Source organism: Macaca fascicularis, chromosome 20 (genome assembly GCF_037993035.2).
Source record: "Macaca fascicularis isolate 582-1 chromosome 20, T2T-MFA8v1.1".
NCBI lineage: Eukaryota > Metazoa > Chordata > Mammalia > Primates > Cercopithecidae > Macaca > Macaca fascicularis.
The window spans coordinates 21,581,064-21,603,997 of record NC_088394.1 but is presented as its reverse complement, the minus strand read 5'-3'; the positions used below and the strand labels follow the sequence as shown (position 1 = coordinate 21,603,997).

Sequence of the window (22,934 nt, the reverse complement as noted above, 5' to 3'; positions counted from 1 at the left end):
AAAGATGAGTAAGACTTACTCTTCCATAGCACAACAGGATGACTATAATCAACAGTCGTTTTTGTTTGTTTGTTTGTTTGTTTTTTTGAGACAAAGTCACTCTGTCACCCAGGCTAGAGGGCAGTGGCACGGTCTCTGCCCACTGCAGCCTCCGCCTCCCCAGTTCAAGCAATTCTCCTGCCTCAGCCTCCCGAGTAGCTGGAATTACAGGCGCGCACCACCATGTCCAGCTAATTTTTGTATTTTTAGTAGAGATGGAGTTTCACCATGTTGGCCAGGCTGGTCTTGAACTCCTGACCTCAGGTGATCCACCTGCTTCAGCCTCCCACAGTGCTGGGATTACAGGTGTGAGCCACTGTGCCCGGCCCTATAGTCAATAGTAATTTAATTGTACATTTAAAAATAACTGAAAGAGTATAATTGGATTGTTTATAACACAAAGGATAAAGGCTTGAGGTGATGGATACCCCATTTTACATGATGTGATTATTACACATCGCATGCCTGTATTAAAACATCTCATGTACCCCATAAATATATATACCTACTATGTACTCATGAAAATTAAAATTTAAAAAAATTAAAAATAATTTGCAAGATCATTTTTAATAATTATTTTTCAGTTTGGATGCATTTTCACCATCATGGCCCCGGGGTCTCCCTGCCCTAGATGAGGGTCTGGATCCAGGGAAGGGTCTCCCACCGTCTGAAGCATCGTGTCTCTACACGCGTTGGCCAGCTGCTTGGGGCAACACAGGACGATGCGCTCAGGCCACTCACCACAGAAGCTTAGCCATTAGAACAAGCAGAGGACAACCAAGCCAAAGATCCCACGACAGGGGAGCTCCTAAAAGCAAACACAAAGTAAGAGTACACATGAAGTCCCAGCAGCAAGCAGGTAGACATGTCTTATCCAACTCCCCGAGTCTCTCTCTGGGACCACTTGATGCAGAGCCTTGATTTGTTCATCTCTTAAATGGGAACAATGACCCTCAAAGAGGAGGAGAGGTGGGGGAGTGAGAATTAAATGAGATTGTGTCAGTCAGCATGTACTAGGGAGCTTATTAAAAACACCAATTCCAGGATCCCCTGGAGATTCTGATTTAGCAAGTCTGCCAGGAGGCCCAGGAATTTGTATTTTAAGCATCTCTCCCAGGTGATTCTGATATTAAGCAAGTTTAGGAAACAAAAGATTAGGGCTCTGATCCATAGGAAGGGTTCACCCAATGGCAGCCCTCACTTAGGCCTTTGGGGTGAATGAAGGAGGGGCATCCAGGATCTTGCCCAGCCAGGGACAGGCAGGGGACATCTTTGTAAGGCACCCTCATCACTTTCTGACACTGCTGTTTCAAGGGAAAACCCATCACACCTTTCTGCAGGGGATTTGACAACATCCATTAAAAAAAAATTCAGATAGAGTCTCGCTCTGTCACCCAGGATGGAGTGCAATGGCACCATCTTGGCTCACTGTAGCCTCCGCCTCCCAGATTCAAGCGATTTCCCTGCCTCAGCTTCCCTAGTAACTGGGACTAAGGCACGTGCCACCACACCTGGCTAATTTTTGCATTTTTAGTAGAGACGGGGTTTCACCATGTTGGCCAGCCTCATCTCAAATTTCTGACCCCAAGTTATCCGCCTGCCTCGGCCTCCCAAAATACTGAGATTACAGGCGTGAGCCGCCACGCCCGACCAACATCCATCAAAATTATAAATGCAGACCCTGTGATCTAGCAATCTCACTTTAAAGAGTTTATCCTACAGACATATTTGCACAGATGCAAATTATATCAGGTCAGGAACTGCAGCATTATTCATAACAGCAAAAAAAAAAAAAAAAAAAAAAAAAAAAACAACTGAAAGGTCCATCTACAGACCTCTGGTTGAATACAGTTATGGCATAGCCATAAAACCAACAATGGCACAGCTCCTGTGCACAGATACAGAATTTCCTCCAAAGTGTATTGTTAGGTGAAAAATGCAAGGTGCAGAACAAGGTGTATAATAAGCTTTTGTGAAAAGTGCAGAGATCATCTATATTTGATTTGCTGTATATGCATAGAATATCTCTGGACAAATACATAAGAAGCTGGTAACATTGGTTGCCTCTGGAGAGGGAACTGGGTGGCTGGGGGACCCAGGATGGAGGAAAAGGTTTCACTACATGCCTTTCAGACTTTATATATTTGGAACCCTGTGCATTATCCATTGTGCATATTATCTATTCGTGTAAGACGCTATAACATTTACAAATAACTTTTAAATATATGCATATCATATTTCAATGAAAATTTTGTTGTTGTTGTTGTTGTTGTTGTTTTGAGATGGAGTTTTGCTCTTTTGCCCAGGCTGGAGTGAACTGGCAGGACCTCAGCTCACTGCAACCTCCGCCCCGAGTGTTCAAGCAATTCTCCTGCCTCAGCCTCCCAAGTAGCTGGGATTATAGGTGCCCACCACCAGACCCAGCTAATTTTTGTATTTGTAGTAGAGACAGGGTTTCACCATGTTGGCCAAGCTGGTCTCAACTCCCGACCTCAGGTGATCCACCCGCCTCGGCCTCCCAAAGTGCTAGGATTACGGGCATGAGCCAATGTGACAAGCCTCAACGAAAAGTATTTTAAAGTAATAATATAATTCATTAAAAGGCATGGTTTGTGTATTCAAGTGCCACCTCTGGCCACTGTGGCTGCAGAAATGGGGAATACCCCAATTCACCATCCCTGTGTGAAGCCAGGGTAGGAAGACATTCAAGTCAGGAAAAGCTAGAGTGGAGGTTTTAGTCAAGCACCAAGTCCTCTGTCTTCTCTGGGTACTTGTCCATGCCGGTACCTAATCCTGGGACACTGTCCACCTCGCTAAGTCCATCTTCTTCTCACCTTGTGTCTCACCTGAGACATCACTGACTTTAGGAGGTTTCCTGACCCATGTGTGTTCCCTGTGTGTTCCCCCTCTCAGCACCCAGCAACTGCCTCGTGCTCACCAGGACACATGTCTTCCCTCCCCGCCAGGCTGCACTGAGAGCTCAACGAGGGCAGGGGACATCTCTGGCTTGTTAGAAGCTATCTCCCCAAAGCATGGTCCTAATGTGGTGTTAAGAACAGAAGGCATCACAAAGAAGTGAGAAAGTGAAGGAGAAAGGGGGAGAGATGTAAGAAAGGCATGGGGGAGAAAAAGGAAAGAAGGTCATGTTCCCAGGATCCAATGCCACTCCCTGGAGAGGCTTCTCTATCTTAGCTCAGCCCTTAGTCATTATCACCCTCCCTGGTCTTGTCAGATTTGAAATATCTTCTTCATTTACAAGAGGGCCTTATCTATCTTGCTCACCTCTGTATTCCCAGCCCCTACGGCAGACTTGGAACATAGCAGGTGCCCAGTAAACATGGATTGAATTAGTTAATATTGGACAAGGCCGGGCTTGGTGGCTCATACCTGTAATCCCAACACTTTGGGAGGCTGAGGTGGGCAGATCACCTGAGGTCGGGAGTTCAAGACCAGCCTGGCCAACATGGTGAAACCCCATCTCTACTAAAAATACAAAAATTAACCAGGTGTGTGGCACACACCTGTAATCCTAGCTACTTGGGAGGCTGAGGTGGGAGGATCGCTTGAGCCTGGGAGGTGGAGGTTGCAGTGAGCCGAGATCGTGGCACTGCATTCCAGCCTGGGCGACAGGGCGAGACTCTGAGTCAAAATAATAATAATAATAATAATAATAATAGTTAATTATTATTGGATAGTGAGGAGGGAGTTTGCAAAGGAGCCACTAAAATGAATTTAGTCCTGAGATTCTGATGGGATTCGTTCTGGATAGGGGCCGGGGAACTGGAAGATTTTTAATGCCCACCACCCAAGTGCAGCCATAGTTGAGAATCATTAATCCTGAAACTTGGTAGGGAAGCTTGATAGGAACTTTGGGTTTTTCACTGAGGGCAGAATCCCCAGTGACTGTCAGAGACCCCGCTCTGAATCTTAAGAATCTTCCCACCCCAGGCCTGACAGGGAGGACAGGGAAGGAAAGTGAGGCTGGGACACGGGGCAGAGGGCGACTCTGCTCACCTGCGGGAGAACGCGAGGATGAGGTCCTAGTGGGACCGGCGCTAGCGGGCGCGTCTTGCCAGGAGTGAGTCTTGGCGCCATCTAGTGCCTGCTGGAGGCTCTGCAGCTGCAGCGGACTGAGCCGCCGGCGCTGGGCGTGGGTCACCGCCGCGGCGTTCTCCGGGCCCAGGGAGGCGATCTGCTCCGCGGACAGCTCCTGCGGGAGGCAAAGGGGCAGCACCTTCACACGGGGCCCCTCCCCGGATTTCCCACACCTCGGGCGTCCGGCACAGGATGCGCACAACTTTGTCATCTCCTTGTGTGTATCATGTGTGGTCCTCTTTAAGATGTTTCCTTAAAATTAGATCACTCTTGCACTACCAAAATAAATGCATTTAAAAATAGAAATTTTAAAATGGAAATTTCCAAAAATGGAAAGCCGCAGACTTGCCATAAGCAAGCATTAAATAGGAGCCGCAAAACAAAGATAAAACAATATTGTTGAATCCTAGCTAGATTTGTCCACCAACAATATCTGAACCCCTGGCGTCTTAAAAAAAAAAAAAAAAAAGAGAGAGAGAGAGAATATAAAATGTACTATATAGGTGTTAAATTGACACTTCTTCCTTGAGGTAATTAGAAGTACTAACAGAGAGTTGAAAAGAGAGGCATGATTTCCTCCCTATGTGGCAATGTTGTTTAATGCAATGCAAGCCAGCTTTCCAGTGCTTCAAGTCTTCCACCTCCTGAAACACTGATGTGGAGGGGGAAACACAGGTCTTAAAGACCAGAGGCCTGAATTTGAGCCCCTGCTCTGCCACATGCTTGCTGTGTCACCTTGGAAAAATTACACAGCCTCCCTGGGCTTTGGGGATAAATGTGAGACAGCACAGAGAACTCATCTCCTCTGCTGACTGATTCTGATCCTTTGGTTTGACTGCCTGAGCACCATGTGATGAGCTCTGTGAGGGCTCCACGGAGGCAAAATGCAGTCATCTATTGGTGATATCTGCCATGGACAACATGAGTAGGAAATTCTGCTGGCCAGACTATGTCTTCAAAGACTGTGAAGAAGCTGTCTTCTGAAGTCACTTTCAGATCAAAGGACTTGGTGACTCGTTCCGATGGGACTGGAATACGTTGGGATGGCAGGATGTTGCTCTTGTAAAGGGGACTCTACATAATCGTGTTTATTTTCTAAAGGCCCTGAACAATCTGGGAAAGATGCTTATGCTCCCTTATCCCTTCCTCTCCTGTCAGTCACCCTCTCCTCCTCTTTTGTCCAGGTAGATACTTCCCTGGAATCATATCCCTCTGTGTAAAGCCCTTCCAGGCACCCCATTCTAGAACACAGTTCAGGCTCCTGGAAAAAACTCTGCCCACCTCTCCAGCCTCACACCTGGCATTCTTCACTCCAGGAGAGTGAGTGCCAATATTTACAGTTCCTGAGAGGCAGCACCTTTCTGTGCACCTCCTTCTGCCTGGAACACTGTTTCTTCTTCATCACTAGCTGTCCTCAAAGATTCAGCATCTGGTCGGTCAAGTGCCGTGGCTCATGCCTACCATCCCAGCACTTTAGGAGGCTGAGGCAGAATGATTAACAGGCCCAGGAGTTCGAGACCAGCCTGAGCAACACAATGAGACCCCCATCTCTACAAAAAGTTTTGCTTAATTAGCCAAATGTGCAGTCCTAGTTACTTAGGCTGACGTGAGAGCATTGCTTGAGCCCAGAGGATCAAGGGTGCAGTGAGCCATCACTGTGCCAGTGCACAGCCTGGGCAACAGAGTAAGACTTTGTCTCAAAAAAATTAAAATTCAGCATCACCTCCTCTCCTCTCACTACACACACACACACACACACACACACACACACACACACGGTGGGGTGAGCACATAGGTGCTTTTTTGGCTTCCATATACCATTAACACAGAGTCTGTATTCTAAAAATTATCTCTTTTATCAATGTTGCTGACTTGCGACCCACAGGCCAGATTGAATCTCTAGGCCTGCAGCACTGTGTTTTCAAAAATAAATTCAGATTGGCTGCCAACATTTAATTATCAAGCGATTCCATATGAAAATGAAGATTTCTGACTTCTTCTTGAAAAAAGTAAAAAGGAAAATTCAGCAATCCTGGGCCCACGTGGCCACACTGCATGAATGTGCTAGGGATGAGAAGCAGCCTCCACATTTAGACAGGGCTCTCCAGTTCACTTCGGTCTCTACCCAGCCTACTGCACCTTGTGTTACCTTTCAGGCCCCTGAAGGCACTGTGTGATAACCCCTTCACCTGTGCATCCTTAGGTGCACCTACCCTGGAGCCTGCCACAATGTAGGTGATTGGTAGGGATTTCTGGAATAGATAAATACCTGTACAAAGAAGCAGCACAACAGCACTCCAAACAAGACCAAGAGAAAGCGCTTAGCAAAATGCCAGCATCCAAGGCCAGGCTGCTTGTCCCATGCAGACTGCCCCAGAGGGGAAACAGGTATTTGCTCAATGACCTTAAGAACTGCTATTTATTGCCCTCAGACAGCTATTATGCCTGCAATGTGCTCGGAACTGTCCGAAGTGCTGAAATGATTGAAGGTCGGCTATCTTTCTTGAAATGAACAAGTGATGTGGCACCAGGGGAGTTTGTTGAGCCTGATTTGTGTGTTTTATCCAGAAGTGGTGGACAAAATGTATTCCCACATTACCCAGCAAACAGGAACACCAGGGTCACTGCCTCCTCATCAGAGCAGACTATTCCCACCAAATACTCCCCTAATCTTGTACACAGACAGAAAAAAAAGGACCTGTCATTAGATACCCTGCTTCCCTTACTTCAATTGATCCAATTCCACCCTCTCAATTTTTTCCATAGCAGTTTTTCACCTGTCCTCTTGTGATTTTCCTAATATTTTTCTTTAAATCAACTAAAAATATATAGAGAGAGAAAAAAATACATATATATATATATACACACAGAGAGAGAGAGAGAGAGATGGAGTTTCACTCTTGTTGCCCAGGCTGGAGTGCAATGGTGTGGTCTCAGCTCACTGCAACCTCTGTCTCCCTGGTTCAAGCAATTCTCCTGCCTCAGCCTCCCAAGTAGCTGGGATTACAGGCATCCACCACCACGCCCAGTTAACGTTGTATTTTTCATAGAGATGGGGTTTCACCATGTTGGCCAGGCTGGTCTTGAACTCCTGACCTCAGGTGATTGGCCTGTCTCAGCCTCCCAAAGTGTTGGGATTATAGGCGTGAGCCACCGTGCCTGACCTAAATCAACTAAAATATTTTTATTTAATCGTATTTTAAAAGGAAATATTAAAAGGTCCACAATCCCTCATCTGCAATTCTGAAGTCCAAAAATAATCTGAAAACTGAAAGTTTTCCCCCAAAGTTTAAGTCAAACTTATTTATCAGCAAAACTTGACCTGAAGTGATGTGAGGCTATTTATTTATAATCTCTATTTATTCCAATTAGCGTGGCTTCTCACAGATTTCTTCACAGAAATATTAATGTGTTTGCTTACAAGGTGCTTCCCCAGGCACTGCTGGGGGTATGAAGTTACATACAGTAAATGTACAGGATAATCTTTTTAAAATCTGAGAAATTCTCAATTCTGAACTATATCTGTCCCCAAGGGTTTTCGTAAGGGTTTATGAACCTCATACCACCATAAATAGAAAATCAGTACCACCTGCTAGAAGAAGAGAAGGTGACCATAAAAATAAATATAATTAAAACACATATGTAATTTTAAGAAAAAGTATTTTTCAAAAACACCTAAACTCATATAGATCTCCCCTGACCCCATCAGCAGAGTCTGGCCACAAGTCTCTAAATTCTAAGGCCCATCATCTGTTTCCCTGTGTGATTTGAAATGGGGTCAAGCTCCCCTTTCTCCTTGAAGAACTGAGCACCTACTTTGAATATCTCATCAGGAAGGCATTTTATTGCTGATGGCTGGAAATATGGCATCAAATCTTTGTCAAGCATCCGGAGCTCTGCCTTAGTTAATCCAGCTGGGGAGAAAAAGGAATCACAGGGGTTTAGTTCAAGCCATCAGAACTCCGCTTGTTTTATTAATGGTGCTTCATAATGCTCAGATCTGAGTGTTCTAGGCAAGCATCATTCCTTACAAAAGGCCCTGGAAATCACACTGGGGAATCAAGTTCCTTCATCAACTCAGGAAAAAAAAAAAATGTGGGTCACATTAGCCCTGATTGGCGTCCTACAGTGAAACGCATGCCCAGAAGGAACTTCAATTTACACACTTTCAAATTTTGTATAAAACTACTTAGGGGTCAATTAAATCACATTCTAAACTAGTGGTTTTCCAAACTTTAGTGTACACAAGGATCTCCAAGAGAGCTTGTTTTAAAAGCAGATTTGCAGACTCACCCTCTGCAACTTCAAATCATGAAATATAGGTTCTACTGTAATGCCACTGATGTTTGCTACACGTGGCCAAGGATCATGTTTTATTTTGTGTCCCCACATTTAAGTTTGGAAAGGGAGAGAAAGGCATGCTCAGGGTGAGTCTTACCTGCAATGGTCCCAAGCTCCTGCAAGACAGGACTGGTCCACTCAGTGGGATCCCCAAACACGACTTCAGCCTTCCTCTTAAACTCAGCCAAGACATGCGTGCTGCAGAGCAGGGTCCCAATTCTGGCCACTACCACCCTGGTAGTGGTTAAAGAGGGAGGGATATAATCTGAGTTTGGACTCTTCAGCCAAAACCAAACAAACAAACACACCACACACACACACACACACACACACACACACACACACAATGTGCAGAAGTTAGGTAGGCTCAGCAGGCAGAGCAGATCCAGCTTATCCCATTAGCCCAGTGGGATTTTAGCCCAGAAAGGTGCCAAGTGTCAGGAGGTGGAATATCTAGATGGATGGATGGATGGATGGATGGATGGATGGATGGATGGATGGATGGATGGATGAACCCATTTGCCATTTTGCACATTCATATTTTAGTTACCTGAATTCTGAGATCTTTATAAGTGGGATTTCAGTTATGTTTATAGCACACAGGGTTGCACCAAGTCCTACCAAATGAAAGCTCTTCAGGTCCTGGATATTGTATCCTGAATCATCCAGGAACCCTTGCAAAATGGATTCAGCCTAAAAAATATAGTAAGAATAAAAGATAAACTCTCCAGGAATGATCGAGGTCCCCAGGCCTGAGGGGATTAATAAGCTGTTGCTGTAGTCTTCTGACTGATCTCCCATCCTACTCCTCAGGAATCCCCACCCCAAACCATCCTGGCCTCTGCATCCAAGTTAATGTCCTTAAGATGCTACTTCAACTGAGTATGTCCCCTACTGTGGAGGTGTCTTCAGGCAATGAATCTCTTATATCCTTCACCAATATTAAAGGCACTTGTGTCCTGTGTCTGTGTCTGCTGCTTAGTTCCTTCAGTCACTCTTATGACCTTCAGACACTTTGGACATACAACTTCTTCTGCAACAAGATCGAAACTTTTCCAGTATCTTTTTCCACAACGTTTCTTTTTCTTTTCTTTCTTTCTTTTTTTTTTTTTCTTTTTTTGGAGATGGAGTCTTGCTCTGTCACCCAGACTGGAGTGCAGTGGCACACTCTCAGCTCATGCAACCTCCGCCTCCCCAGGTTCAAGCAATTCTCGTGTTTCAGCCACCCAAGTAGCTAGAATTACAGGTGCACATCACCACATCTGGCTTTTTGTATTTTTTGTAGAGACAGGGTTTCACCATGTTGCCCAGGCTAGTCTCGAACTCCTGACCTTGAGTGATCTACCCACCTCGAGATCCCAAAGTGCTGGTATTACAGGCATGAGCCACCACACCTGGCCTTTCCACAACCTCGCAACAAAACCTTATAATTTCCTGTCTCTTTGCCTTTGTTCAAACCCGTCCTTTCATCTGAAATGCCCTTCTGCACTTCCAAGTGCAGCCATCCTTTTTTGGGGGGGGGGAGGGGCAGTGTCAACTCAAATGTCACCTTCTTCATGACGTTTCAGCCAGAATGATTTTTTCTTCCTCTATGGTCCTACAGAAATATGTTTACCCCTTCAATTCCAATGTTTACTCTTCAATTCCAGAGAGTAACACACAAAATGCTTTGGTGTCAAAATATTTTAAACTAAGCCTTGATTTAAGGGGGCTGATGCATAGGTCTTCATAATTCTAGCAGTGGCTATTCATCATTCATGACTTCCTCTGGAGAACCACCTCTCTTGTATTCCTACTTCATGTGGTTCAGTCAAAGCTAACTGCACCGAGTTCCAGGAGTGATGAAATTCAATTCATACCTTAGCCTAGCTGCAGTCACTGGTTCTGGATAGGACATGTGATTTAACCAGAGTCAACCAGAACCAAATTTTGAGTGGAGCATTAGGAGAAGAGCTTTCTTTACTCTGGACTTGAACTTAGAAGGATATACACAAGGATCTGCTGGAACCTACCACATGCAGGAATAGAGCCTGTCTCTCAAAGAAAAGCAAAGTTCAAAAACATGATAAGAAACAGATTCCCACCAAGAGTGTTAAAGATCCTGGATCCAGCTGTACCTGAACACTACCCCTGAACTTTCCAGTTATGAGAATCAATCAATTCCCTTTTTATTTATGTATTTATTTATTTTTTTGAGACAAGGTCTCACTCTGTCATCCAGCCTGCAGTGGCATGATCTCTGCTCACTGCAACCTCCCTCTCCTGGGTTCAAGCGATTCTCATGCCTCAGCCTCCCAAGTAGCTGGGATTATAGGCAGGCACGAACACACCTGGCTAATTTTTGTATTTTTAGTAGAGAAGTAATTTCACTGTTGGCCAGGCTGGTCTCAAACTCCTGACCTCAAGTGATCTGCCCGTCTCAACCTCCCAAAGTGCTAGGATTACAGGTGTGAGCCACCACACACTGTGCTCAGCCCCTTTATTTGATCAAGCCAGTTTGTGTTGGGTTTTCTGCCACTTGTAACTAAACATGTGCTGATTCATTCGATCTACCTGTGTAGGACCTGAGAAAGCATCCAAGCCAATCCTATGAAGATCAGCTATAAAATAACGTCTAGACTGGGCACAGTGGCTCACCCCTGTAATCCCAGCACTTTGGGAGGCCGAGGCAGGAGGATCACTTGAGGTCAGGCATTTGAGACCAGCCTGGCCAACATGGTGAAAGCTTGTCTCTACACAAAAATACAAAAATTAGCCAGGCGTGGTGGCATGTGCCTATGGTCCCAGCTACTTGGGAGGCTGAGGTGGGAGGATTGTTTGAGCCTGGGAGGTGGAGGTTGCAGTGATCCAAGATTGCACCACTGCACTCCAGCCTGGGTGACAAAGTGAGACTCTGTCTCACAAAATAAAGTCTGGTTCCTTCAGTACTCATGGGAGCAAGTAAAAGAGATTATGAGACCTCACAAGGCAAAGATGAGGAGACATCCAAGGACAGACCGCTAATTGAAAGTGAAAATCACAGGCTAGAGTCAATCTTCCCATCTCTCTCTCTCTCTGTCTGTCTTTTTTTTTGGACAGAGTCTCACTCTTTCACCCAGGCTGGAGTGCAGTGACATGATCTTGGCTCACTGCAACCTCTATCAAGCAATCCTCATGCCTCTGACTCCTGAGTAGCTGGGATTACAGGCACCCACCACCACACCCAACTAATTTTTTGTGTTTTTAGTAGAGACAGGGTTTCCCCATTTTGGCCAGGCTAGTCTCAAACTCCTGACCTCAAATGATCTACCCACCTCAGCCTCCCAAAGTGCTGGGATCACAGGCATGAGCCACCATGCCCAGCCCCCATCTCCCTTTAATGTTAGTCATCCCCATCACACAATATAAACCATTAAGGTGTTGAGAGAAAGTGTTGAGGAAGATTGTGAAATGTTGCAATGAAATTCCATTTTCATGGGCTGGTGCTTCCCACCCCTCAGGTCTGTTTAAATGCTACCTACTCAGAGAAAACTGCCCTCTGAACTCTTTCACCTCAAACAGCCCTTCATTCCACTATTCCCATGAGTACCTTGTCCATTTTCTGCATCACTTATCATGATTTTTCAAATTTTTCACTTTGATTACTCACTTTTTTGTCTGTATCACCAAGTAGGCACCCAAAAGAAAAGGACCATATCCAGGTAGTTTACCACTGAGTCCCCAGCACCTAGCATAATGCCTGCCACACAGTAGGAGTTCAATAAGTACTTCTTGAGTAAATGAATGAATGAATGAAACAACATCTGAGTGAGTGACTTACAGAAGTCATGGTCAATATATAGTCTTTGACATGCTTCACTTTGCTGCCTTCATGTAATAGACTGGCTTCAGGAAGACTTCTCATGTTTCTGAAAATCGGACTGGTCAGTGTCCTCATCAAGTTGTCCTCCATGATTACAAAGCTCACAGCTACTATGGGGGCGGGGGATTCAGTAACACCATGCTTAGACTTATATGTCATTGACTTAATGGGACTGTATATCAAAAGTGGTAATAGCTAACATTTATTGAGTGCATACTGTGTGCTGGCACTACTTTGACCACTTTACACATACTATCTCATCTAATCCTCCTAAATAACCCTATGAGGTAAGTATTAATAGTTTCCCTAGTTTGCAGACGAGCAAACTGAGGCATGGAGAAGTGAAGTAACTAGGCCAAGATCACATAGCTAGAAAATGATCATTCTGGCCGGGCACGGTGGCTCACACCTGTAATCCCAGCACTTTGGGAGGCCAAGGCGAGTGGATCACCTGAGGTCGGGAGTTCGAGACCAGCCTGACCAACATGGAGAAACCCTGTCTCTACTAAAAATACAAAATAAGCCGGGTGTGGTGGTGCATGCCTGTAATCCCAGCTAATCAGGAGGCTGAGGCAGGAGAATGGCTTGAACCTGGGAGGCGGAGGATGCAGTGAGTGGAGATCTTGCCATTACACTCCAGCCTGGGCAACAAGAGCAAAACTCCATCTAAAAAAGAAAAAAAAAAAGAAAGAAAAAAGAAAATGATGGTTCTAGCATCAAAACCCAGGCAGTCTGAATCCATGGCCTATACTCTTAGCCAGTGAAGGTGTTTGGCTGTGGAGAAAAGATGGAGATTCAAGTTAGCTTTCAAATTTTTCTTATTAAGTCTTCACAATCAGGTTTCACTAGTTGACTCAGAGCAATTTGGGCTCCTCAACTATCAGGAATGCTCACTTTAAAATGAAAGTGCAAAAATACAATTTAAATAAAATTACTTTGAAGATGTGGTATTAAATTGTCCTTGCCACTGAAACCCGGAAAATGCAAGCTCAGCCTGCAAGGTGATAAGTTAAAATATATTTCCTTGAGTGACTAGACCAGCGTATATGTAATGATTCCAAGACAATTAACACCAACACTTTTAGGAAATATTAACTGTTGAAAAATGAATAGCTTTAAGATTTCAATCCCTCTGTTCATCCCTCTGGCTTCTATAATAGTTATTTTCCTTATATTGGTTTTTGAGCTGAACTATCTGTTAATGTAGTTCTGTCAGGTCTGACTATTAATCTAGAAACATGCATTTAAGGTTTGATTGGGAGCTAAAGTTGAAGAACTGGCTGCAAATGATACATGCAAATGTTAGGTTTTCATATCCTCTTCAAACATATTGATAAATCTCACTGCCATCCATGAGAATTAAAATCGGTGCGAAGGGAAAGAGATACCCTAGTTTCTAAGTTGGATGTATTTTTCCGTTTCTCCCAGACTGCAAATAGAATGATTTTAATAGCACAGTGTGATGTGGCACTTCTCAAACTAGTCAAAACCAGTTTTAGAGTCAAAGAACCATGGGACGATAGAATATCAGACTGAAAGGAACCTCTGAGTGTTGGGGCTAACCCTCTCATCTTGCAAAGGAGGAGACTAACCCAGAGAAAGGGGCTGTGATGATGGTGATAATGATATGATGATGTTGATAATGACAACGCAATGATGTCAATATCAACTATGAAAACAGCTAATTTTTATTGAATACTATGTACCAGACATTGTTCAAAACGTTTTCAAGTATTTAACTCATGTAATCTTCATGGCCAGGATCTGCATGTTGCCCAGCTCTAGGGGGGCACCACTCACACTGTATTCTGTTTGAATGGTGCCACTCAGAGTTATGAAACAAGGCAACTGTGATTACAAAAAGCTCGTAAGAGTAGGGGGACATTCATTGGTTTTGGCTGCTCAGCATCCACACTTTTCTTTGGAAAATTACCCTCTATTAGCTTCCTATTGCTACTCTACCAAATTACCACAAATACAGTGGCTTTAAAAAATACACATTTATTCTCTTATAGTTCTGGAGACTGTACATCCTAAAATGGACTAGAAGGATAGGTTCTTTCTGGGAGATCTAAGAATTCATTTTCTTGCTTTTTCTAGCTTCAAGAGGCCACCTGCATTTCCTTGGCTCACAGCCCCATCCTCCATCTCCAAAATCAGCAGCAGAGCACCTTCAGATCTCTTTCTAGTCCCTCTGCTTCCATTATCATGTCACCTTCTCTATCTATGACCCTCCTTGCTCCTTCTTAAAAGGACCCTTGTGATTATATTGGGCCCACCCAAATAATCCAAGACAACCTCCCCATCTCAAGATCCTTAATCACATCTTCAAAGTCCCTTTTGCTCCATAAGTTAACATATTCACAGCTTCTAGGGGTTAAGACATGGACACCTTTGGAGGACCGTAATCAGCCTACCACATATCCTTCCCCACGCGGCTCATGTGGTCATGAGATGGTGATAAGATGGACTCCACTCCCTGATGCAGGCCTCGCCAACCAACATATTCAACCCCTGACCAGAGTGGTTGCTCAGGGGTGGGCAACTCCATGAGTGGAGTCAATGCTGGGGTTTTTCCAAAAACTAATAAAGAAGTGGCACATTTTTATGGACTTGTTAATTAGTTTGTATATAAGCCTAGTGCTGAAAATGACTGCTGAGAGAGCTGCCTGAGAATGAAGATAACATGGAAGGGCTAAGATTTCCCTTTCCAGCAGTACAGTGGATTAGACACCCTAAACTTCTCTCCCAATCAAAACAATTAAAATTCTGGGGAAAACTTCTTTAGCCCATGAAGGATTAATTAACATAGGAATTGTCCACCCACCATAAACAACTAGAAAATTTAACAAAATATATCAGACAACTGCATCCGGATATGGAACAACACAGAATCATAATCCCAAAAGAAGAAAAACAAACAAGATCAGCCCTAAAATTACCCTCACTTACTGCCAAAAAGCAGTTTCCAGGACATAGATCAGGAAGAGGAACCACAACACGCCCAGTGGCCCAGTCGAGTTGAGGATACAGAGATCCAAGTTGAGAGAGGCCAGGGCACTTATCACTTGTGGGGCAAAGTATTAGACAGGAGGAAACTGCAGAGAGTTCCAGAAATCTGCAGAGATGTCTAGTACTGACTGCTAATTTGCACATGCAAAGAGTGAAACTCCACATAGGCAGGAAAAGAGTCATCAGTAATCAGAAAGGATTAGGCTGAGCAACTTCCAGAGCTCATGTGAAGCTGGAAATAGTTCACGTTCTCACCAGCCAGAGTAGAGAGGTCTTGGATACATGGAGCATTAGGTAGTGTCCTCAAAGGAATCATGTCACAGTAATGATGATAAATTAACCACAGAATAAAGGTCACTCTGGACTTGCCCTAACAAAACTCAAAAGGAAGCATCAAAAGGATCAAGCTGATTTGAAAGTAACTTAAGTGTACGACAGAACAAAGCCCAATACTCTTCAAAGAACTACAACTAAATCAAATACTCAACAATGTAAAATCCACAATGCTCATCACCCAATCAAAATTGCTAGGCTTGCAAACAAAAAAAGAAAATACGACCCAGAACTAAGATAAAAATCAGTCAACAGCAACGGACTCAAACATGACAGTGATGATGAAATTAACAGTAAGAATACGAAGGCAGCTCTTATAAATACGGAATAGTTAAAAGACCCAGAAACATCCACCCACCTGTCTCGGGCTCCATTCTGTTTGCTGGGTTAGAAAAGCCACAGTGTCTATGGAACTGAGGTTCAGCTGCTCCAGCTCACTCTCATTAAGAGCCAGAGCAATGCGCCCTAGGGAGGCGATATGGTGTTCTCTCCAGTAAGAAGGCATGTCCCAAACCTTTAGGCAAAAAAAGAAAACAGAATAGACTGAACACTGGTGATGGTATTTACACCATGATTTGAATGTTTGTACCCCCCTAAAATTCATATGTTAAAACCTAATCTCCAATGTGATAATATTAGAAGGTTGGGCCTTGGGAGATGATTAGGTCATAAGGGTGGAGCTCTCATAAGTGGGATTAGTGCCCTTGTAAAAGAGCCCCCAGAGAGCTAGCTACAAGCTAGCCCCTTTCCACCATGTGAGGACACAGTGAGAAGGCACCATCTATGAAAAATAAGCCCTTACCAAACATTGGATCTGCCAATGCTTCAATTTTTGATTTCTCACCCCCCAGAACTGTGAGAAATAAATTTCTGTTTGTAAGTTATCAGTCTACGATATTTTGTTATAGCAGCCTGAATGGACAAAGACAGTATCTAAAACAGACATAAGGAGGCCAGGTGCGGTGGCTCACACCTGGAATCTCAGCATTTTGGGAGGCCAAGGCATGCAGATCACACGAGGCCAGGAGTTCAAGATCACCCTGGCCAACATAATGAAACTCTGCCTCTACTAAAAATACAAAAAAAAACAAAAATTAGCAGTGCATGGTGGCACACACCTGTAATCCCAGTCACTCGGGTGGCTGAGGCACAAGACTCACTTGCAGAAGTTGCCGTTAGCCAAGATGGTGCCACTGCACTCCAGCCTGGGTGACAGAGCGAGACCCTGTCTCAAAAAAATAAAAATAAAACAGACATAGGGAAACCTACTGTGCAGCATGGTGACCATAGTCGATAATAATGTGTTGAATACTTGAAAATTGTGAAGAGAGTAGATGTTAAATATTCTCACAACAAAAACTGACAGCTGACAAGTATGAAAGGTGATTGACATGTTAATTAGCCTGCTTTAACCATTCCCCAATGTATACATATATCAAAACACCATATTGTGTATATGTATATACCATAAATATATATAATTTGTATTTGTTAACTATCCCTTAATAAAAAATAATGAAAAATTTAAAAGACACAGGGTAAATCTTAATATAAAGCTCTCTTTTAAATCAATAATAAAAAGATAACTATATTTGTTTTAAAAATAAAAGAAGACATCAACAAGGAATTCGCAAAAGAAAAATTAAATGTATGGGGAAAAGTTTATTCTCAGTCATAATTAAAGAAATATACATTAAAAACAATCAGAGAAGACCATGTTGATTCATCATATGACAAGAAGTGAAAAGAATTATCATCATTTATGATGCTGGAAAGATACAAGGTAAGGGATACCCTCATTTGTTGTAGTTGAGAATATAAGTTGGTACATGCTGTTGAGAGGGCAATTTGGCTATCTGTATCAAAAGCTTTTAAAGTATTTATATTCTTTGACCCAGAAATTCTACCTCTGGGAATTTAGCCTGAGTAAATGAGACAAGTACCCAACCGTATATGTATAAAGGCATACCTTGAGGCATTTTTTAAAATGCAACCTGAAAGTCTAACAATTAGCTAAATAAATAAGAACTAACCATAAATAAAATGCAGTTGCCCCTGTGGATACCTCCACCGAGGATTGGTTCCAGGACTCCTCGAAGATACCAAAATCCACGGAGATTCAAGTCCCTTATATAAAATAGTGTAGTATTTGCGTATAACCTATGCACATCCTCCTGTATACTTTAAATCATCTCTAGATTACTCGTAATACCTGATGCAATGTAAGTGCTATGTAAATATGTACAAAATGGTATGTCAAAAGTGCTACTGTATTTTTATGTGTATTGTTTTTTATTGTTATTTGGAGTGTTTTTTCTAAATACCTGAGGTTGGTTGAATCTGCAGATGTGGAACCCACTGATATGGAAGGCTAATTGTATTACAAAGCTATTTAAAACACTGATATAGACTGGGCACGGTGGCTCAAGCCTGTAATCCCAACACTTTGGGATGCCAAGGCAGGCCTTGAGGTCAGGAGTTCAAGACCAGCCTAGTCAACATTGTGAAACCCCATCTCTACTAAAAAAAAAACAAAAAAACAAAAATTAGCCAGGCATGGTGCCAGGTGCCTGTAATCCCAGCTACTTGGGAGGATGAGGCAGAATTGCTTGAACCTGGGAGGTAGAAGTTGCAGTGAGCTGAGACCACACCATTGTACTCCAGCCTGGGCAACAAGAACAAAACTCCATCTCAAAAAATAAATAAATAAATAAAATACTGACATAGATTTACATTTTGGATATGAAAAAAATATGCAGTCTGTACTGTTGGGTGTAGAAAGCAAGTTATTGAATAGTAGGTAAGTGTAGTATTTTTGTAGAACATGAGATATGTGTATGAAATATACAAAGTAATATTTTTATATACACAGTTTCGGAGTCTGGTAAGCTTCAAATGAATATACGAAAATATCAACGGTACTTATCTGTTGATCAATGCTTATCAAAATATCAACAGTAAGTAAAAGATTATCACTGATTTTCTTATTATTTTCTGACTTTTCTACAATAAACTTGAAGTACTCATATAATACACAAATACAGTTATATTTATAATTTTAAGAAATTGAATTGTTTAACCCTTGAGGGTAACTAGATATTCTACAACCATGTAAAGAGCTAAAATGGGCCTGGGCGCAGTGGCTTATGCCTGTAATCCCAGCATCGTGGGAGGCCAAGGTGAGCAGATCACTTGAGGCTAGGGGTTCGAGACAAGCCTGGCCAAACAAACCCCAACTCTACTAAAATACAATTATTAGCCAGGCGTAGTGGCTTGTGCCTGTAGTCCCAGCTACTCATGTGGCTGAGACACAAGAATCACTTGAACCCGGGAGGCAGTTTGCAGTGAACCAGAGATCGTGCTGCTGCACTCCAGCCCGGGCGACAGAGCAAGACTCTGTCTTAAAAGAAAAAAAAAAAAAAAAAGCTAAAACAGGCCACAAAGCGACCTTTTTCTTTTTATTTATTTATTTGAGATGGAGTCTCGCTCTGTCACCAGGCTGGAGTGTAGTGACACAATCTCGGCTCACTACAACCTCCGCCTCCCGGGTTCAAGCAATTCTCTTGCCTCAGCCTCCCAAGTAGCTGGAACTACAGGTCCTTGCCATCACACCCAGCTAATTGTTTGTATTTTGAGTAGAGATGGGGTTTCACCTTGTTGGCCAGGCTGGTCTCGATCTCTTGACCTCGTAATCTGCCTCCCAAAGTGCTGGGATTACAGGCATGAGCCACTGTGCCCAGCCTACTTTTATTTTGTTTTTGAGACAAAGTCTCAGCTCTGATGCCCAGGCTAGAGTGCACTGGCACAATCTTGGCTCACCGAAACCTCCACCTCCTGGGTTCAAGCAATTCTCCTGCCTCAGCCTCCCGAGTAGCTGGAACTACAGGCGCATGCCACCATGCCCGGATAATTGTTGTGTTTTGAGTAGACACGGAGTTTTGCCAAGTTGGCCAGCCTGGTCTCGAACTCCTGACCTCCCGTGATCCGCCCGCCTCGGCCTCCCAAATTGTTGGGATTACAGGCGTAAGCCACTGCACCCAGCCAACAAAGAACCTTTTTAAAGATGGAAAACTACTTCCAGTCCTCTTTTTACTCCTTTCTGTTATATTTTCAGACAAATTTGCAACAGATTCTGAGAAAACCTGCTGTGAGCAGCAGCTGGGGCTCTCCATGTGAAGGAATAAAAGGGCTAATTCTTGCAAACCGCCTTGGTCAGAGGCATTGGGACAGCCACAGAACTTTATTCACTGAGCATCTGCTAGATGCCAAGACACATCTCATCCCATTCTCTGCCACAGTCCTAAGAGGGAGGAACTGGAAATTTCCTCCTTTCTCAGATAAGGAGATCACAATATCACTGAGCTGATGCAGTAAAATTTCAAGATGATATATGTGAAAACTCCTTGAGGAGGGCTCTATGTGCAGAAATGCTGAACTGGTTTTGGTGTTTTTCTTTTTTCCTCTGTTTAACATTTCCTCCCTGAGGTGGGCTTCACCTGTATTGCTTTCTCCTTCAGGGTCATCAGCTGAGGCCGGCTGAAACCCTGGACAGCTCCCAGCAGTTCCACAGTCCTGATGAATGTGTCTTCCTCCATGCACCGCAGGTCCTTCAGGGCCCAGCAGGCATTGGCTTCGGCCAACTTGAAGATGTCATCGGAAGAGGGGGCCGCGACTCCATGGCAACCTGAAGAAAGGGGAGATGCAGGGAAGGAGAAGAGGAAAGAGAATTTCAGGAAATGTTAGTCTGTGTATTGAAATGAGTAACTTTCTTCGCCAGTCAGATTTATGCATGGAAGGGACTATAGAGTAAAAGTGGAGAGCAGGAGCCCAGGGACTAGACTGAATCCCACTTCTGCCATTTCTTGCTAATTACTGGGTAACAAAGTCATGGAAATGTCAGCTTTTTGCACATCCACATGCACAAACTAGGAGCAGTGCAACATTACAATTAAACTACAAATTCCTTGAGGGCAGTAAGAGCTGGTGGTGAACAGTCCTGACTTTCGATTCAAATCCAAGGCTGTTTAACCTCTCTGTATTTCAGTTTTCTTGTCTACAAAATGGAAATAAAATCACCTTATAGCATGGTTGTGAAAACTAAATGTGTTATATATAAAGCACTTAGAACAGTGCCATGCATACAGTAAGCACTCAATACACAATTTCTGTTGCCTACCTCACCCCCTATGCCTTTGAGTTTGCAACCCAGCATAAAGGTTCCAAAATTATGAAGGAGCCTTCCTATAAAAATGGGAAGATGGGCTGTATGGTGGCTCATGTCTTCAATCCCAGCACTTTGGGAGGCCAAGGCAGAAGGGTCACTTGAGCCCAGGAGTTCAAGACCAGCCTGGGCAACATGGCAAGACCTCACCTCTAAAAAAAAACTACAAAATATTAGCTGGGTATGATGGCACATGCCTGTAGTCCCAGCTACCCAGGAGGCTGAGGTGGGAGGATCACCCGAGCCTGGGAGGTCAAGGCTGCAGTGAGCCGTGATCATACCACTACTCTCCAGTTTGGGTAACGGTGAGACCCTGTGTCAAAATAAAATAAAAAATAAAAACTAGGAAGATGAGTTGCTGTCCATGAAAATCATAGTGGGGGTTGTGGATTTCCCATCCCAAGAGAAAAGAGAAATGAGCCCTTTGCACTTCCCTTGGCAAGAGGAAAAACAGCCATTTTGGTCTTTGAATAACATGAACCTTACCTACTCAAACCAGTTACCAACCAACATGCAAATGAGATATTGTTTTTGCTGGCTCCGATGTGCCCAACCTGGGAGAAAACTCTAGGATCCTTAAGAGCAACCATGGATTTCTTGTCTTAGCAGCAGACCACCACTGATGCTGACAGATGCACCAACCCCACCCAAGGCCAGGGCATTTCCCAAAGCCCCATGGCCTCTCTCTTCTCATTGCACCTTCAATGGAAATTCACTGCATTCCAATCAAGAGGCAAAAGTAGACCAGATCAAAGATGCCAGTTGTGGTCCTCAACCATCTTTATCATAAGCCACTTGGAAGGGACTAAAGATCCATCCCTCCCTAGGCCAACCCCTACCCCACTCTCTAGTGAAAACAACATCAGTGGTAGCACAGAACTAGAGAGGGCAGAATGGTTGACTAGTACATCAGGGACTTGGTCTTATCACCGTGTCTGTCCAGGGCTTAGAATAGAGCCTGGTACATAGTAGGTGTTCAGCAAATATCTGTGGGTGAATGAACACACACACACACACACACACACAAACTAATATAAAACCGAGCAGTAATTCTGCTAATTCATTAATCACTAAAGCATAGCAGCAATTAATACCCAGAACCAACTGAAGAACACTCAAACTATGCACTGATACCAGAGCTTCCTTCCCCTGAGCGTGGACAGCCTTACTTTTGTGTACCACATGCACACAGTAAGAGCTCTGCAATATGATGACATGGACTGCCAGATGTTGAGGGCGGTGGGAGCCAGTGGTGCTCACCATCAGCTTTGGGTACAAATCCAAACACTGCCATTTACTAACTCTGTGACTTTGGACAAGTCCCTTAGTCTCCTAAGCCCCAGTTTCCTTAATTTAAAAAACAAGAGAACACCCAAGCCTGGAAATCCACAGCCCTAAATGGAATAGGCATTCCTGTTTTCACATCCAAGTGTTACCTTTTGGCCTGCCACATCCCACTATCCTGTACCCATATAAACCCCAAACCCCAGGCTCCATGAGCATATAAGCAGATGAGCAGATGAATAAAGAGAAGAGGAGCAGAAGAGCAGCATGGCAGAGAAGGAGTGAAAAGAAGAAGCGTCTGAATACCAAGAAGAGTTTGGCTGGGGACGGTCGGAGAGGAGATTGGCCACAGGACAGCCAAACTCCAGGGGAAGATCATCTTCCCACCCCATCCCCTTTCTAGGTCCCCATCCATCCCACTGAGAGCCACCTCCATTACCCAATAAAATCCCCACATTCACCAAGAAAAACAAAACGGGAGAACAATATAATGCATGAGGGATAATCACCCAAGGTACACATAAATCCAATTGTGACACTTCTTTGCTCGATGTCACATGATGCCTCCATCCAGAGTAAAAGCCAAAGTCATTAGGGTTTCCTTTATCAGTCCCTACATGGCTGGCCTTGTCTCTCACTCCCCTCCAAACACACTGGTCCCTACCTCCCATTCACAGAAGTGATCCTGGCGCACCCTCTGCCTGGAAGACTCTAACTGAAAATATTCACATGGCGCACTCTCCCTTGGGTCTTCATTCAAATGTCACC

General features: G+C 43.9%; 1 protein-coding gene across 2 annotated transcripts in view; it reads right to left on the bottom strand.

Moving 5' to 3' along the window:
* Positions 1-589: 589 nt before the first annotated feature.
* The window catches only part of OTOA (otoancorin), a 96,482-nt gene continuing 74,137 nt past the window's right edge, over positions 590-22,934 (bottom strand). Inside the window, exons 23-29 of one of the 2 annotated variants that reach the window (XM_005591453.5) lie at positions 20,158-20,345; positions 16,020-16,175; positions 9,026-9,168; positions 8,573-8,709; positions 7,951-8,048; positions 4,054-4,249; positions 590-847 (exon numbers count right to left, since the gene is read on the bottom strand). In XM_005591453.5, coding sequence (XP_005591510.3) covers positions 777-847; positions 4,054-4,249; positions 7,951-8,048; positions 8,573-8,709; positions 9,026-9,168; positions 16,020-16,175; positions 20,158-20,345 — 989 coding nt within the window. In that variant the 3' untranslated portion in view covers positions 590-776. The remainder of the gene's footprint in view (positions 848-4,053; positions 4,250-7,950; positions 8,049-8,572; positions 8,710-9,025; positions 9,169-16,019; positions 16,176-20,157; positions 20,346-22,934) is intronic. The other variant, XM_065536845.2, reaches the window with a different exon arrangement.